This window comes from Triturus cristatus, chromosome 1_1 (assembly GCF_964204655.1).
Source record: "Triturus cristatus chromosome 1_1, aTriCri1.1, whole genome shotgun sequence".
NCBI classification, from domain to species: domain Eukaryota; kingdom Metazoa; phylum Chordata; class Amphibia; order Caudata; family Salamandridae; genus Triturus; species Triturus cristatus.
The window spans coordinates 79,984,433-80,003,224 of NC_140579.1; the positions used below are offsets into that span (position 1 = coordinate 79,984,433).

Sequence of the window (18,792 nt, forward strand, 5' to 3'; positions counted from 1 at the left end):
GGATTCTGTTGGGCACAGGCAAACATGGGACCTTAGGGCCCCAAACCTGACCTGTCCCTCCAGTAAGCCCACAAAAGGGACCCAGCCTCCAGCTTTAGGTAGCCAGAGGCTGACCCTGAGAGCACAGTGCAACTCAGTTAAAGAAAGAAAGGCATCCATGGTGGAGGATGATTGGAGGAAGCTGAGGCCTCACTTTGAGGACACTCACTTCAGTACTCCATCTCAACACCAGCCTTTTACTTTGCCAAGACACACCACAGGTAGAGATTCCCTATGGTGGAGACCCTCTGATACCCTTAGGGTGAGGGATTGCTTAGTGGACCATGAGACAGGGGGTAACCATGCCAGTGCTGGTTCCTCCTTATATGGCCACTTGGGCAATATAGGCTTACCTGGTCAAGGTCAGCCTTATCTCCCTTCGTTTGGGGGGGGGTTGTGTAGGAAGGTGGATATCTGACTATGGTTACCCCCAAATTTTTGCCTAGTGTCTAGCTGGTTTTTCGACTTAGTTGGCCTGAGATCCTGCCATTCAGGCTCTCAGGCTATCTGCTCTCTCTGTAAAATGGACTCCATGTACCCTAGGTACATACCCAATTGGTTGGATCACCCTGTCCGCCCCTGTACCAGTGTACACTAGGTACCCAGGGCATTGGTGTACCCAAGGCCTGCCAAGGGCTGCAGCATGTATTATGCCACCCCAGGCTTGGCCTAACAATTTGACACAACTGGCTGATCACTCAGCTGGGGTAAGTTGGTGTAATCACCTCTTACTTAGGTGTAGTATACCTATACCTAACCTTAAATGGGACACCTGGTAACCTATAAGTCACTCCTATGGCAGGCCTTAACAATCCTGAAGGCAGAGTGCTTGGTTCCATGTGAGATGGTGCTCTGGCATGAGCTGAGCCTGTCTGCAGTGGTCGGAACAACTTCCTTCTACTGTTTCCAGATATCGTCATACCATATACTCTTAAGTGCATTATGAACCTTGCGGTTAAATGCTATCTTTGGTTTGGCTTTATCAAAACATGTCGAGTAAGGTGTCATACGAATTGGAATACTAACCCCTCGCCAATTCTGGCGACGGGGTTAGCATTCCACCCTTCTAGAGGGACACGACATGTACAGTACCTGAAACCCGGGTAAAATCAGACATAGCCTCAGCTCCACAAAATGGATGCTGCCACCACAGACACAAGTCTGCCCTCCTGCTGCTGGGAGTCCTTCCAGCTTGGGAGGTGTGGACAAAGGGTTTCCTGCCAGGGGAGGTGCGTGCACCACCCCAGACAGGATTTTGTGTATTGGTCAGGTAGGGCTTGAAAGAAACCAGACATGCCTGTGGCTCACAAGGAGCCTCGGTGCATATGCCAGTTCAAACCGGTCCTGGGGCACACCAGTCCCGGGCCTGGGGCGAGCTGGACAAAGGATTGGGGGTGTAACCACCCCCCTTCCTGGTCCCACCCATAGGGAGGGACCTAGCAGGTAGTCCGGCCCCTAGAATCCGCTTAAAGGTAGGAGCTGTGTCCTAAGACTTCAGACATCCTGGAATCAACTTGAAACTAAGAAGAAGACGGGAACTTCGACATTCTGCTGCACAGAAGACTGAAGAAAATCTCCCCTGTGGTCAGGGAGTGACCACCTTGCTAACGCAAGCACCATCCAGCGAATCACCGTCTGCTTTGCCGCCGCCTCCCGCCGGAGCCCGAGCCCAGAGACTGACAAGACCTGGACCTCCAGACCTCTCACCGCCCGATCCACAGTCCCTGAAAAGAGGAGACCCGTGGAGGCACCGAGACACGTGGAGCCAGCCATCTTGGAACGACTACGACAAGCTGACCAGTGCAACAACCGAGGCTCCCTCCAAGTTGTGCTTTGGGTCCTGAGAAGCCCAACCCTCGAGCAGCATCTGCACCAAAGGTGAGCCCTCCAGCATCTCCACGATCTGCGTGGGGCCCTTCTGCATTTTGCCACTCGACGCGCCTAACCGGTTGCTGGCCCGCTGGCTAGTGGCCATCTTGGCGACGAAATCTACGACAAACACCGCTGGTCTGGTTGCTCCAGACTGGCCCTTGCTCCCCTCCAAAGGAGCAATCCCTCTGACCTTGCTGGTCAGAACCAACAGCTGATTTCCGAATCCTCCTGCAATTGCTTTTGCCAAGGCTTGTTTGCTTCGATCAAGTCGCCGACACCGCCGACAGCGAGAGCCTGCGTGGGACAGCTCGTGAGCCGACTCCTGGACGTCGTCGACCTTCAGGGACCACGTGGCTGCGGAGACAAGCTACCCCTCATCACCTGTTTGCACCCGACATCGCCTGGTACCCACCTGGTGCCACGCTGGTCACTGGCTAGTGACTGTGAACACTGTCCCCTCTGCTTACAGGTCTTCAACATCTCCGATCCACTCTTGGATCCACTGCATCTCTTCCCGACCGACCGCCTGCAGCATCTTTGTCCCAGGCTCAACGGAACAGATAGAAGAAACCCGACGCACTTTGAGGCCTATGCACCCGCTTCCTGTGGGTGAGGTAAAGCTGGTACTCCGGTGCCCATGTGTAGTAATACATCTCTAGTGCCTGTGTTCCAAATCTTAAGTTCCTAGGTCATCCGGAAGATTCCTTTTGCAGTAACTTTGTACTTTTTACGCACCCATTGAAACCTATGGGAGCACGCGTGTGACTATTTGCTCTGCACACGCCACCCGTGGACCTCCTGGTCACTAACTGACGTTAGCTCCTCGTAGGCCCAGCGATTCTAGAGGCCCTAGGCCTTTTCCCTTTTCTGTTCGTGGTACTTATACCACTATTTTAGTATATGGTTTGAGTGGCCACCAGGGCCTATCCATATAAAGTGCAACTTCTATGTATTCTGTGATAATCTTGTTTGACGATTTGTGCTCCTGTGCTCATAAAGAGACTAGGGGTTACTTTGAGAAATAAATACATATATATTTTGAATATATATCTGTGTGGTGTCCTTTCATTGGTATAAAAGGGGGTTACTATTGGTAAAACAGCCTGCTTAACACGCTTCACGAGTTTAGCCTCAAAGACTGCTTAGCCTACGCTACCACTAGGGCAGCTAGTCCGAAAAGGTTGACTTACAACCACACCATAAGGGTTGCTTGGCATGGTACAAGGTGGTCACTAGAACTAGTGAACAGCATATACCAGGCCAACTTCTCACAATGGTAGAAATTGTTTAACTCCCTTCTTTCCTGTTTTGTGTGTGGCCTTGTTGATTCCATTGCGAGTTGTGGGAAAGGGGAAAAGCATCACATGCAGGGCTGTGTGAGGGGTGAGGAAGCACTAGAAAGCGAGAACCGCATGAAAGGCACACAGGCAAGAGAGCAACACTGAGGTGGGATGGGGAGGAGAAACACATGGCAAGAGAGAGGATGGAGAATCTCGCAGAGGAGAGCGAGGACAACCGTTAGTGGGAGGGCAGATGCACAGGAGGGAGTAGACAGCTGGAGAGCATATGCACGCTTGTACAGTGCTTAAAGAAAAAAGTAGTTCCTTAAAAGTGAGCAGTGGGACGAGACTAGTAAAAAGGCTGTGATTCAGGGGAGGTACAAACACACGACGAGCAAGGCAAGCCATCAATTGAGAAGCAAGCAAATGAGGAGTGATAACAGCAAGCAATGTTCAGCAAAGAATGGGCTTTAAGCCCACTGTAAGATTGTGGTTTGCTGACTATTGGTCTTTTGATAGGTATGGTAGGCTTGACTTAAACATGACGATCACATAGCTATAAAGACAGTAGTTGTAATGCAGAATAAAAGTAACCAGTCTGTAAAGACACTTGTCTGCCTAATTCCAACTGCACTATATAGTATTGTTTGCTAGCAATCATTTGTCTTTGAATAGACTGCTCTATGAGAAGGATTATTGATACTTATTCTCTCTCTCCTGCAGAATGCCATCATGTTCGGTGAGAAGAGTCACACCGACGTGCAGTTCTACACCGAAGTGGGTGAGATCACAACCGACCAGCACATGCATGACCGAGATGACCTCTATGAGCAGGTGAGATCAAGGCTGGAGGTGATCAGTAGAGGTTCTTCCCACAATGAAGGTGCCCCAAAATCACTGGAGGGGCACAAGCTCCCCTCAAATTGCAACATTAAGGCGATAGTTCTCTAAATATTGCCTTGAAGCATCTGCTTCTGATGCGTGAATCTTTATTGAACCAAGTGAAGCCGAATGCCAACATCACCTTAGTCCTCGGTAGTCATTGTTGCTTCAGTGCTTTCCCCTTCACCAGTTTAGTTTCCATGTTGGTTTTTCCATAGCAGCCCAGACCTTCAGCACTGATATATTGATGTTTAATCGTGTCTTTTGTAGACTTCATTGGTGTGCCTAATCCTACCATATAGTGTAAGGACTGGAATTTTACAAGTTATTGTTCCCAAATTGTTTTGGCCTGTAGACCCAACTGGAGTAACTGCATCACCATGAAGCCTACGATGCTGTGCAACAGACTCCATCTCTTGTAACTGGAAAGCAAAGATGAAAGGATACCTGTGTCACAAGACTGTGCTGAAAACTGCGATAATAGTCAGAGCCTAAAATCACGAATGGTAGTTCTTCTTGGAGCAGACTCTTTGCTGATTTTGCAGCACTTTTCATGACTGAACTCGCATGCCTGTCCAGTTTGAATCACACCTGAAAAAAGCCCCTAACATTTGTCCCAGGTTACTGTGAGAAAGTGGCTCTGTATATACTGTTCCCAAATAGGTACAGGGTGTACAGAGTCCACAGTCCCCAGAGGCTTGGCAAAGGCTAAAGTTAGATATAACCTTACTCTCTAAAGTGGTAGCTTGGTCGAGCAGTAAGGCAGTATCAGAGGACAGTGTAAAGCATTTGTTGCACACACTCAGCCAGCAAATGGTCTCACTCACTCAATAACTGAACTCTAGGCCAATGGTTTATAGGTATAAAAAATATGCTTGTTTTATTTTAGAACCAACAATCGGTATTAAAATATACTTTCTCAGAATGAGATGCTTTATATAAATTAACCCTGGGCGTAGTTCGCGAAGTAGTGCTTCGCGTAGCTACGCAAAGTGCACTTTGCACTACGCGAGCTACGCGTAGCACTTCGCGAACTGCGTAGTACCCTGTTCGCACTGTGCAAGATGTCGTTTTCAATGATTGCACAGTGCGGACAAGCAACCGGCACTGTGCAATCATTGAAAACGGCATCTTGCACAGTGCGAGCTGTAGTTTTCTGCTGCTCGAGTAGATTTTTACTCGAGCGGCAGCTTTCTCAACGCGAACTGGTAGTTTCTCATCGCGAGCGGTCGCGAGCATACGCGATCACTCGCAATGAGAAACCTGACCTCCTCGCGTTGGGAATCTCGCCGGGAGGTTTATTTTCCATGCTCTCGATCGCCAACTTGATGTTGCTGATCGCGAACAAGGAAAAAGTCTTGCCGGGATGTCATTTTGCTTGCTCGCGGTCGCCAACTTGACATTGAGGACCGCGAGCAAGCAAAAAATGACCGCTGCACTACGCAACACTACGCTACGCGTGTTTGCACTGTGCTACGTGGAATTCGCGTAGTGCGAAATAGCGCAAACTTCGCAAACTACGCGAGCGTAGCGTAGTGCTTTGCCCAGGATTAATATAAATACTTTTGCAATACGCAATTGACTTTTGTAAACAGTTACAAGTGGTTGCAATAGGCAACACAATTTTAAACACAATAATGCATTGAGCTCAATGGAAGTTTCAAGTTATTTGCAACAGATTACTTTTAGAATTACTTTTGGAATTCCAGGACTGGATCCTAGATTCAGTCCTGTGTCAGTACTTAGAATCAAGTGATGAAAGTCGACTTAATTACTGTGATGATTTTTAAATAATATTTAGCTATTTTAAAAGTTGACACTTAGAAAATATTTCATAGAAAACAGTCAATGATTCCCTATGGAAGAAAATTCAAGTTGCAGGTATAGTATGTTCTCGTTACTTTTGTAATCCAGTACTGGGTACCTAGACTCAGTACTGGGACCTTTATCCAAAACAGGTAAGCAATTACGTTTTCAGAAGTTATACGATTTTTAAAGAATATTTAAAGTTTGCAGAAATTGACAGAAGAAATTTCACAGAAAAACAGTCAATGATTTCCTATGGGAGAAAATTGGGTTACTGATAAGTACAGTTGTAAGTATTTTTCAGAGTCAGTACTGGGCACCGAGATCCAGCACTGGGAGCTCACCCAAGAGCAGGCGAGTATTTTCATTGTCGTTACTCAGCTGATTTTTGGTGAATATTTTAAGATTTGAAAAGTCCACACTTGGAAGAAATTTCAGGAAAAGCCAGTCAATGTTACCCTATGAAGAAAATAGAGTTATCGGTTTAAAGGTAAGTACTCGACTGGTCAGGTAGGTAGAGTAGGTTCACCCTCAGCGGCACAAGGGCGGCCGGGTGCAGAGAGAGTTAGGCCCAATGTTATCCTATGAGAGGTAGGGGGGCCTTGGTTGGTGGCTGCTGACTAGCAGGCCACGCGGCTGTGGGAGCTGGGCTCCTGGTCACTTACTCAGGGCAAGTGGGGAAGTAGATAGGTGTAGAGGTTGCACTGCCAGGGCTGGGTGCAGGGTGCTTTTGAGCCTTCGGGCGCTCAATTGATTTCAATGGGAAATCTCCGGTTTAGAAAAAGACTGCATGCTCTGGGCGAAGATTCTTCAGGTGCCACCACCACTTCGAGAGGTAAGTTGGGTCGTTGGAGGATAGGTAGGTACCCCGGGATTGGGCACAGGAGGCCGCGGGGCGCCGGGTGAAGGGGTGCCTTTTGGTGTCGGGAAATTTTACCCTCTGTTGATCGCGGTTGGGGGGCACCTGGTCCTGAGGCTGCAGGCTTCTTCAGGAGCGTCGAGGGAGGTCCTTGGGTGCCGGACTCGGGGTCACAGTCGCCGTGGGGTCGTCCTCGTGGTCTTTGTTCACTCCGGCACAGGCCAGGCTTGGCGGGTGCAGAGTGTGAAGGGTTCACGGTTCCGTGCTGCTGCCACAGATTAGAAGTAGATTTTGAGTAGAGCCTCTACTCTTGGGAGTCCCAGGGGTTTAGAGTCAAAAGCTAGCCAGGTTCTCCAGGGTTTGTGAGGTTGCTGGCCACAAGAGATGCTGAGTTGGAGCATGAGCAGGTTTGAGGGTCGACAGGCCGGTAGGGCTGGGGCCAAACAGTTGGTGTCTTCCTCTTCTTAGCAGCTGCAGGGCAGGTCTTCTTTCTTCTAGCTCTTCTACGGATTTTGGAATCTGGAATCTGGGGAAGGAATGTTCAGGGTGCCCCTAAATACTAGATGTAGGGGCGTTACAGGTAGGTGAAGGGCAGGGACCAATGGGTCCCTGTCCTGGGGTGGGTACACCTTCTATCCTGTCTCTCTCCTGTGGGAGAAAGGCAGTAGCCTAGTCCTGATTGGGCAGGGCTTCCCATCTTCAAGATGGCGAGAGCCCAGAGATGTGCTTCACCTCGCCTCCCCCACCTGAGGGGTGGGGTTGGCAGGCTGGCACATCCCCTGTCCTTATTTGGGGTTACCCCAGTATTGGAACTTTCATAGATTCTCATGCTTTGTATCATTCCCCGTCGTCGGAATGGGAGCCTCGGTAACAAAAATATATATATATATATACTTATGTATCACCATAGAAACAAAAGAGAAAAATAGGCCTAGGCCTCATCTCATTTTGTAGTATATCACCCTCTTTGTGTAAAAGAGCCCAAACTTTTGCCAGGACCAATCAGCACAGCCTCACCCTCTGGAACCTTCCTGAGAGAGCTCAGAGCCTCAGATTTTTCTACCGCACGTTGTGCTAGGGAGTCTCCACTGAGCTCTGCTCAGTTTTTCTCAGAATTTAACTTTTGGATGTCTTTATTGCCATCTTTTGTGACAGAATGTCAGAAAAGGAGAAGAAAGCTTTATTTAGAGCTTGTGCCTCTTGTGGGAAGAAGAGACTGTTTGTGGAAGACAAACATGAAAACTGCATATACTGCCTGTACCCGGAACACAAGGCCACAGACTGTAAAATTTGTCGGACCTTCTCGACCAAGACCTTGAGAGACAGAGAGGGGCGCTTGCTGACGTGGCTGCAGAAGTTAAAGACCAGGGAGGTCATCTCTTCGGATGAGGAGGAATCTATCTCTGGCACCTCCTCCAGGAGATCGAAGAAGAGGGGTAGGTCATCTCCCTCCACTTCTGTGGAACCCCCTCTCAAGGTCCCTCTCAAAGCCCCTCACGGGATCTCTGACAGGTCTGAGGAGGCTGGTCCCAAAAAATCTCCTCACGACAGAGTAAAGGAGAGGCAGGGACGGGCTGCTGTGGACATAGCCCCTAAGGACAAGAAGGAGGTTGCAACATCATCCCCTCCGTCCCAGAAGGAGAAACCTGTAAAAAACATGCTGCAGAAACTCCTCAGTCAGTTCCAGTGAAGAAACCGCGTCCGTCGACGCAGGCGAAAGCAGGTACGTCGACGACGATCTCCTCAGTTAAGACTGTTTCCATGGGGTCGTCGACGAGACCGTCGACGATATCTACTTCGTCGTCTTCGATGGCGGTGTCGACGACGAAGACCACGTCGACGATGACGACGACGACGACGAGTTCGTCGATGTTGATGACTACAAGTTCGTCGACGAGACCGTCGACGGGTGCTCCGCCGACGATGAAACATACTCCGTCGACGAAGAAGAAAGCTCCGTCGACGACTGCTCCGTCGACGACGATTACAGGACTGTCGACGGCCTCATCATCGACGACGATTTCAGCTCCGTCGACGACAGTTGCCCTTCAGTCGACGATGTCGTCGGCGAGTTCGTCGACGTTGGTAATCCCTTTGCCATCGACTCCGTCGACGGGACCGCCGACGGGACCGCCGACGACGAAAAATTCGGAATTTGCCACCCAAAGATTAATGATTACACCGGACATGACTTCCCCTAGGCGGGTCACGCCTTTGCCACCATCCATGCTTCTCGAGGACTCGGAGGAGGATGAAGAGGATGGGCAGTTTGGGGACGCATACAGCCCTTCAGACCTGAATGTCAAACAGCAGGACACAGATACGGAGGAGTTTTATGGTCCAGAGGTGCAGGAGGGGCACCAAAGCTTGACACAGGGATTACACCCCCGCTCTCTGAGGCAGGACTTGATTGCCTTGCCAGTGGCTTTAGTGTCGGATTTGCAACAGATGCTGCAAGACTATAAATCTCGTTTTCCGACGTTGCCGGATTGCACTCCAGTGCGTCCTTCTACATTGGTAGTGCCACGTGACATGCCAATGGACTTGCCACCTCTACCAAGGGAGATACCTCGTACCATTTCACCGGTGGTGCCCTTAGTGGTTCCCCAACCTTCAGGTACGGAACCTGCTGATGGAGACGCACAAGATGCAGATACGGACGAAGACGACGAGGGACAGGTGATCCCTCTTACAGATCCAGGGGATCCGGATGGGGACCCTGATGATACGCAGGATCCAGATGCTGTAGGCCGAGAGACAAATATATTGCCTCCAGCAGACATTGGTGGTTTCCATAATTTGATGGAACGGGCATCCAAGAGGTTTGGTTTGCCCTTTACGGTGGAGCAGTCCGACTGCTTCCTATATGACTTTAAAGCTCAGTATAAGAAGTCGGTAAGATCAATTCCCATTATAGAACATGTCTGGGATGAGGGACTTAAGACAATGCAAAATCCAGCGACAGTCATTCCGGTTCTTCCCCGGCTGGAGAAGAAATACAAGGCACCTGAAGGCAGTCCTGCGTGTCTTCTAGGTCAACCTAAGCCGGATTCCGTTATTTCACAAGCCGCACAAAGTAAGTCAAAAAATCCGTCCACTCCATTAACCACGCCTCCAGATAAAGAAGGCAGAAGACTGGACAATGTGGGTAAAAGATTCTCCACCATGGCCAGCTTGTTGGTGCGTGCGGCTAATTCTCTGGCTATTCTGGGCAGATACGACCGCCAGATGTGGTGTGATATGGAGCCATTCCTGGACCAGCTACCAGACTCTAGTCAAGAGGAAGCCAGACAGGTGCTGATGAAGGGAGAAAGATGCTCTTCGGAAGTCATCGACTGTGCGATGGACATTGCTTCAACTGCTTTCAGGGCTTTGGCAGGGTCAGCCGTCTTGCGCCGTCAAGGCTAGTTGAAAGCGACCTGGTTTCGCCAGGAGGTCCAGAATAAGATCTTGGACCTCCCCTTTGACGGGGAGATGCTTTTTGGTAAGCATGTGGATGACGCCCTCCAAAGCATTAAAAAGGACACCGACACAGCTAAGTCCTTAGGATCTTTGAACTATCGCAAAGTGCCATTCAGAGGGGCACGTGGTCGGGGGTTTTCTAACTACAGAGGAAACCAACGACAATATTCCACACAATCAGGACAGTCCTATAAAGGTCAATATTCCAGCCAGCGCCAAGGACAGTCGGCGTCTTTCTCTCGGCAGTCCCAGAGAGGACGTCAGAATCGTCAGGGACGAGACAACGCCAAGAGGCAATAGCGGCCTCCTGGCTCTGGCTACTGTTCCTCCCCTACCACAAACACCGGTCGGGGGCAGGATATGTTTTTGTCTGGACAGCTGGGTGCGTTTAACATCAGACCGGTGGGTCTTGAATATAGTTCAGAGTGGCCATACGTTGGAGTTCCAAGATCTTCCTCCAACAAGAGCTCCAGACGCCCGTGCAGCGAAACATCTCCGACTATTACATCTCGAAGCCCACCAGCTTTTCATCAAGGGGGCGATAGAGCCCGTGCCGCTTTCACAAAGGGGCAAGGGGTTTTATTCCAGGTTCTTCCTGGTTCGGAAGACGGAGGATACATGGCGTCCTATACTAGACCTCAGGGAGCTCAACACCTATCTCATCAAGCTCTCTTTCAGGATGGTCACTCTCTAGGATATTCTACGACTACTCAATCCGGGAGATTTTTTGGCATCCCTGGATTTAGAGGATGCTTACTTTCATATTCCGATCCACCCAGCTCACAGGCAATATCTACGCTTCACAGTAGGCAAGAGCCATTTCCAGTTCAAGGTGCTCCCGTTTGGCCTTCGGTCGGCACCCCGCATTTTCACGAAGATGCTGGCACCAGTCGCTGCTTTTCTAAGGAAGCAGTCCTTGGAAGTGTTCCCGTACTTGGACGACTGGCTCATCAAGGCTCCGTCGTTCAGGGCAACGTCTCAGGCTGTGTCAACTTGCATAAGATTGTTCGCCCATTTGGGTCTTCAGCTCAATGTGTCCAAGTCGGAACTGATACCCTCCAGGTCACGGAAGTTCCTTGGGGCTATTCTGGACACGAGACGATGCACGGCTCGTCCGTCAGAGGAGCGTCAGGGCAAACTGACCACTTCCGCTCGTCAAATGCTGCACAAGAAACATGTATCGGTTCGACAGTACAAGTCCTTACTCGGATCAATCTCATCCTGCATACCTTTGATACCGCATTGCAGGCTTCATATGCGTCCTCTACAGGAGGAGTTGGACAAACAGTGGCGCCAGGCAGAAGGATCGTTCAACGACAGAGTGTGGATAACGCCTGCCATGCGCACAGCCTGCGAATGGTGGCTGGTGAAGGAGAACATCGCAGGAGGATTAACGTTCCGAATCCCTCCTTCTCCTATGGTGGTGACCACGGATGCTTCCCTAGAAGGGTGGGGAGCTGTCCTCCAGGAGCTTCAGGTCAGCGGTCACTGGAGTCCAGCAGACAGACTACACCACATCAATCTTTTGGAGCTGAGGGCCATTCACTTAGCCTTGCTGGCGTTCCTTCCCAGACTTCAGAACCGTGCAGTGCTGGTCCGGACAGACAACACGACGGCCATGCACTATATCAACAAGCAAGGGGGAACAAGATCGCGGACGCTGTCCAAAGAAGCTCAGATGATCTGGGATTTTGCGATCTCTCACAGGATCACTCTGCGAGCCGAGCACCTAGCGGGGTGTCTCAACATCACAGCGGATGCTCTAAGTCGGCAGACGAAGGGGACACACGAGTGGGAGTTGGATCAGGCCACGCTGGAGGCAGTGTTCAAGAGATGGGGTACTCCGACCATAGACCTCTTTGCGACCCCGGAGAACGCCAAGTGCCGGTTTTACGCAAGCAAGGTTCCCCAGCGAGGGTCTCTGGGGAATGCCCTTTCGATTGCTTGGTTCGGCGCATTTTGCTACGCCTTTCCTCAGATTCCCCTCATTCCTCGAGTTCTCAGGAAGGTCAGGGCGGAACCATGCAAGATGATCCTCATTGCTCCAGCATGGGCGCGGCAGTTCTGGTACTCGGAACTCCTGCTTCTCTCCCAGGATCACCCTATTCGCTTGCCACTGATTCCATCTCTGTTATCGCGAAATCAGGGGCAAGTGCTCCATCCGGATCCGGAGTCACTTCACTTGTCAGCGTGGCTCCTGAGCACAGAGAATTCCGCCATCTGAATCTGTCTAAGGAGTGCAGGGATGTTCTATCTCAGGCGCGGGCACCAAGCACTAATAAGACCTACAGGGCAAAATGGAAGAGATTTTGCCTGTGGTGCCAGAGGAATAAACTCCATCCTTACAAATCCCTGCCACATCAGATTTTGCCTTACATCCTGTCTCTGGCTAAATCAGGTCTGGCGCACTCTTCGATCAAGGTACATCTGGCTGCCATATCCCGCTTTCGACGGAAGACATCGGGGCCATCTCTATGGTCCGCAAGGATTGTTAAGCAGTTCCTTAAGGGGTTATTTCGGATGTATCCTCCGGTCCGGCCACCTCCGCCTATCTGGCAGCTTAACCTAGTACTGGCTCAACTGATGAAAGCGCCCTTTGAGCCGATTCACAAAGCGGACTTGAAGTTCCTATCTTGGAAACTAGCCCTTCTCCTGGCATTGACTTCGGCTAGGAGAGTTAGTGAACTCCAGGCTCTCTCTATAGTGGAGCCTTTTCTGCAGTTCAAGAGGGATGTCATGATTTTGAGAACCAACCCAAAATTCATCCCGAAGGTGCCTTCGGAGTTTCATTTGAATGAACCCTTAATTTTGAACTCCTTTTTTCCGCGTCCTTCCACTCAAGCGGAACGAACATTGCATTCTTTGGATGTCCAAAGATGCCTGAAATTCTATCTGGAGCGCACACGCTCTTTCAGAAAGTCTACTCAACTATTTATTGCCTACAGTGCACCACGGAAGGGGTTGCCGCTCGCCAAGAGTGGCATTTCCCGCTGGATCTCCAGTGCAATTCAGTACTGTCATCAGGCTGCGGGCAAACCTTTGGATAAAAGGGCCCGGGCGCATTCTACGAGAGCGATGGCGTCTTCAGTGGCTCTCTTTGCTGGAGTGGCGATTAAGGACATTTGCAGGGCAGCAACGTGGAGCAGTGTACACACCTTCACGAAGCACTACTGCCTGGAATCGGTGGGACGAGCTGACGCTGCTGTTGGTCAAGCAGTCCTCCGGAATCTTTTTCAATGAGAGGTGAGCTTTCCCTACAATCCCTCCATCCTGGTAAGCACATTTGTTTTCAGTAATGGTTGTTTTATCATGTACACTGAGATGATTTTGTAAAGCCATGTATTTACCGAAATGTGCTTGTCGTGATCTACTGCTTGCTATTCTGATACAAAGCATGAGAATCTATGAAAGTTCCAATACTGGGGTAAGAAAACAAGTTACTTACCTGTAACTTTGGTTCCCCAGTATTGGTAACTTTCATAGATTCTCATGCGCCCACCCACCTCCCCTGGGAAAGCTCTGTCGGTTTACTAAGGTAGTGGCTGTTGGCACAACGGCTACGAAAATCTGAGGCTCTGAGCTCTCTCAGGAAGGTTCCAGAGGGTGAGGCTGTGCTGATTGGTCCTGGCAAAAGTTTGGGCTCTTTTACACAAAGAGGGTGATATACTACAAAATGAGATGAGGCCTAGGCCTATTTTTCTCTTTTGTTTCTATGGTGATACATATGTATATATATATATATATTTTTGTTACCGAGGCTCCCATTCCGACGACGGGGAATGATACAAAGCATGAGAATCTATGAAAGTTACCAATACTGGGGAACCAAAGTTACAGGTAAGTAACTTGTTTTCTTTCCGGCCAAGCTTCCCGCCAGAGTGGGGGGTTGCAGTGGTCTGGGGCAGCTCACAGAGGCGGCATGCCTTTGAAGCTTCCCCCTGCCCATCCTGGGGGAGGAGATCTAGCACCTCGCCCAGGATGTGCATTGTTGCAGGCCCAGGAGAGCAGGGGCTCTCCTACCCAGGGGTCCAGCAACATTTCTGCTGTGTGGCAGCCTAGGCAGCCTCAGAACAAACGTGGATTGTGGGTTAGGTTTTAGGGGGTATCTCTAAGATGCCCTCTGGGGTGCTTGGTACATTAAATCCCACACTGGCATCAGTGTGGGTTTAATGTGCTGAGAAGTTTGATACCAAACTTCTCAGTCTTCAGTGTTGCCATTATGGTGCTGTGGAGTTCGTGTTTGACGAGCTCTCAGCACCATATACTCTTAAATGGCAGCACTGCACTTACAGTGCCCAGGAATGGACCTGGGTACTGTAGGGGCACAGGGCTCCTGCTCCTGTGCCCACACCAATGGCATAGGGCACCCAGCTAGAGGGGTGGCTGATGTATGCCATGGCAGTGTAGGTGGTGGGCATGGCACACAGGGATGTGTGCCATGTCAACTCTTTGTTTTGTCTTGCACCCAGACACCCAGCTTGCAAGGGCAGTGTGTGTGTGTAAGGGTACTGGGCCTCTAAGGGTGGCACAATGAGTGCTACAGCCCTTGGAGGCCTTCCCTGGTCACAAGGCCCTGGGTACCGAGGGTACTATATACCAGGAGCTGACATGTGGCCAGGGTTTGCCAATTTGGGTTTTGTGTTTTTAGGGAAGGAACATAGGCCCTGGGCACCTGATTGGCAGGAGTCCAGGGCACACTCAGTCAAAGTACATTCAGCAATTCAGCAAAAAGTGGGGGCATACCATGCAAGAAAGATGGCACTTTCTCACAACTTGTCACTATTTAGAGTACCTGCAATTAAAGCATTTATGGAGTGCCTTAAAAGGATAATCTCCCCCCCCCCCAACTGTCACCCTCTCTGGTGTAGAATTTAAACATTGTTCTTACCAGGTTCATGGGTCCCCCATTTGAACCTCTACACAAATGTGAACTGCAGTTCTGCAGTAGGGGATCATAATCATGTAAATAGTCCCGCCCATGTGCGTGGACCCCGGAGCACTTCAATAGTCTCTTAAGGTGTCTTCCACTGCAGTCCTGCATAGACACTTAAGAGATAATAATGCAGCCTGGAAACACCAGGCTACACTGGCCATTACTTCATCCTGAATTGAAAAGAATAGCCAGGTAACGGTCAAATTCAACTATTTCACTAAGTTTCACACATAGAGAAACTCCCCTTCACAAAAATGCCTTTTTTCATGATCGAGATGAAGGGTTAGACAGACAAGCCCCATAGGCTGCCATTATATGTCTGCAAATGGATACCGTGCCTTTAAGGATCCTTCCAGAGACCCTTGGTATCCCATGATTCACAGCCAAGTGCAGTTACTTTCAGTTCTTTTTGAAGGCGTATAAAGAAAGGCCTGGTGCATCAGGATCACTTTTTCATCCACTGGGGAGGAGGGCGGATTGCTTATGACTATCACGGAGATACCCCTACTACAAAACTGGAGTTACAGGTAAGAATCTACTCCTTCTGTAGTAGGGGTATCTCTGTGATAGTCATAATCATGTGAACAGAATGGCAAGCATATCCCAAAAAACAACCCCAGCGGTGGAAGAAACAAACACACCCACTAAGGTGCAAATAGAATCCGCAGCGAAGCCTGCCCAACCTGAGCATCTGCCCTGGCATCAGAGTCCAGGCAGTAGTGTTTAGCAAAGGTATGGACTGACTTCCAAGTGGCAGCCTTACAGCATTCCAAAATAGGTACGCTACGAAGTAAAGGCGCAGCAGCTGCTTTACCTCAGGAAAAATGAGCCCTAGGCTCGCTGAGGAAAGGCTTGCCAGCTTTCTGATGACACAGCTGAATACAGGAAAACAAGCAACCCAGAAACAGATAGTTCGGAGGTAGCTATGCCAGTTCAGACCGAGCCATAGATTACAGATAGCTGTTCTGAATTACGGATATCATAATTCTTGTCCAAAAATAGAATTACAAAACCCTCCTAACATCAGGGAAGCAAGCGCTCTCAGCAGGAGAAGAGGGATTCTGACAATTACAGGCAGTGTAACAGCACTTGTTACATAAAACTCTGACGCAACTTTAGGAAGGAACTAAGAGTGAGTCCTCATAACTACCCTAGAGGAATGAAAACCGTATAAGGTTCTGTACAACATAAGCCTGAAGCACGCTGACCCTGCGGGCAGAAGTTACGGCCGCAATGAACGCCGTTGTCCAGGACAGATGCTGAAGAAAAAACCCTACATAAGGGTTCAGAGGGATCCTTCATCAGTTGTGACAGGACTACATGCAATTCCCAGGAAGGCGGAGGGCGCCGAATGGGAGGAAACACTTCCGTCAATCCTTCAAGAAAATCTCCGATGACTGGGATTTTCAAACAAAATTTTGTTAAGGACATTTCCAATAAGCAGTCAAAACTGCCAGATGAACTACTATGGAATGACAATGAAAACCAGATTGAGCCAAGAGCAGTAAGTAAGGAAGGAGGACATCTTCCTTACAGGAGGCAGGATCCACGTCCTTAAAAACACACCAGATGTAAAATCTCGTCTCTTATGCGCATAGGACATGCGTGTAGATGGAAGCTTGACTATCACAGAGATACCCCTACTACAGAACTGGAGTTACAGGTAAGAAACTACTCCTTCCTCACATGGAAAGTAGCTTTCCTTGTCGCAATTACCTCTCTCAGGAGAATAAGTGAGATCCAGGCTTTAACCATTCAAGAACCATTCTTACAAATACATCGTAACCAGGTGGTTCTTAGAACAAATCCACAATTGCTTCCCAAAGTAATCTCTGCGTTGCATCTTAACTAATCAGTTGAGTTACCGGTGTTTTTCCAAAACTCAGACTCTGTAGCAGAGAGAGCTCTTCACACTCTTGACGTCAAAAGAGCTCTACTTTATTACATTGACAGAACTAAACCCTTTAGAGAGACAAAACAACTGCGTGTAGCCTTCTCACCACCTCATAAAGGTAACTTCATCTCCAAAGCTAGGATCGCTAGGTGGATATTTAAATGCATTCAAATATGCTACCAGAAGGCTAAACGCACATTAACAATTCCCCCTAGAGCGCACTCAACACACAAACTAGGGGCTTCCATGGCATTCTTAGGGAACATTCTCTTAGATGACATCTGTTAAGCAGCAACATGGTCTACACCACACACCTTCACCAAACACTATTGTGTTGACGTACGGGTTAAGCAACAGGCTTCCGTAGGCCAAGCTGTTCTTAAAACACTTTTTCAAACCACTACAACAGATGCAGGTGACCACCGCTAGGGGAGACACTGCTGTACAGTCTATGCACAGTGTACAATCTGCAGCTCGTATGACTTGAACGGAAAATGCTACTTACCAGTATGCATCTGTTCTTGGCATGTAGAGCTGCAGAGTTGTACACACCCACCCACCTCCCCGAAAACTGTATCTGTTCCAGTACTATCTTCATTAGGTACATTCACATGGACATCTCTTATCTCTTACTGACTCCATCATGGCGAAAAACAATCTGAGGATGAAGTCGATGCCCATGCGCACTATCCAAGGGAGGAGTCACCTATCTCATGACTACAAAAGACTCTTCCAAGACAACAACAAAGTACAAGCATCCAAGCCCAACACCAGATGGCGCTCTATGCACAGTGTACAACTCTGCAGCTCTACATGCCAAGAACAGATGCATACTGGTAAGTAACATCTTCGAGGCATATGAGCTGCAGATTACAGACTTGTGCATAGATCGCCATCTGGTGTTGGGCCCGGATGTTTGCAGTTTGTTTTTCCTCTTGGAAAGTCTTTGGAAGTCACGTGGTCGGTGACTCCTCCTTTGGATCGTATTGCGCATGGGCTTCGGCTCCATCCTCAGATTGTTTTTTACCGCCATCGGGCTCGGATGTAATCTTCGCGCTCCGGTTCCGAACAGCTTCCAGTTCGACGATCGACGCGCAATCCTCACCCCAATTCGCGGTATTGTTTCGATCGCGATCTCCCCACTCGACGCGCCTTCTCATCGGCACACACCTTCGGTTCCAGTCGTCGACGGCAGCCTTCGGGCCTACCCAAGCTCTGGTCCTGGCTAATGGAAAGGACTCCATTTAAAAAGTGCCCTCGATGTGGGTCCAAATTCCCCCACACCAATCTCCACGAGGTATGCTATCTCTGCCTCTCCCCTGAACACGAGGCTCGAGACTGTCCGGCGTGCAAGTCCTTCCGGTCCAAGAAAACTATTCGGGACCGAAGAGCCAGACGAACCATGGCACACTCCTCGACGACGATTCCGGACGACATCTTCGGAGAAGGCGTCGACGCTCCAGAACAGCATCACACTGATGAGGGAATCGTCAGCGCCTCCGAAGCCGACCACTCAGATGTGGAGGACATCACTCCGGCGCAGAGGGTCGTGAGTACTAATCCACCCTCCCCCCACACCCTCGCCGGCACCGAAAAAGGCTTCGGTCACACCTTCGCCTCCGGGCCTAGGCAAGACCAAAGACACTGCTTCCTACACCGCACCTTCGGGCCTGGTAAAGAAGCCAATTGAGCCTTCCGGCGGCTCGGGCTCGAGCCAGCCCAACGTCGGTGCCGATAAACATCCTTCGGCACCGAAAAAGAAACC

General features: G+C 49.7%; 1 protein-coding gene across 1 annotated transcript in view; it reads left to right on the top strand.

Annotated features, from left to right (window-relative positions):
- The window catches only part of LOC146869501 (FACT complex subunit SPT16-like), a 384,361-nt gene that overhangs the window by 331,466 nt on the left and 34,103 nt on the right, over nt 1-18,792 (top strand). Inside the window, exon 10 of the mRNA XM_085601124.1 lies at nt 3,915-4,025. Coding sequence (XP_085457250.1) covers nt 3,915-4,025 — 111 coding nt within the window. The remainder of the gene's footprint in view (nt 1-3,914; nt 4,026-18,792) is intronic.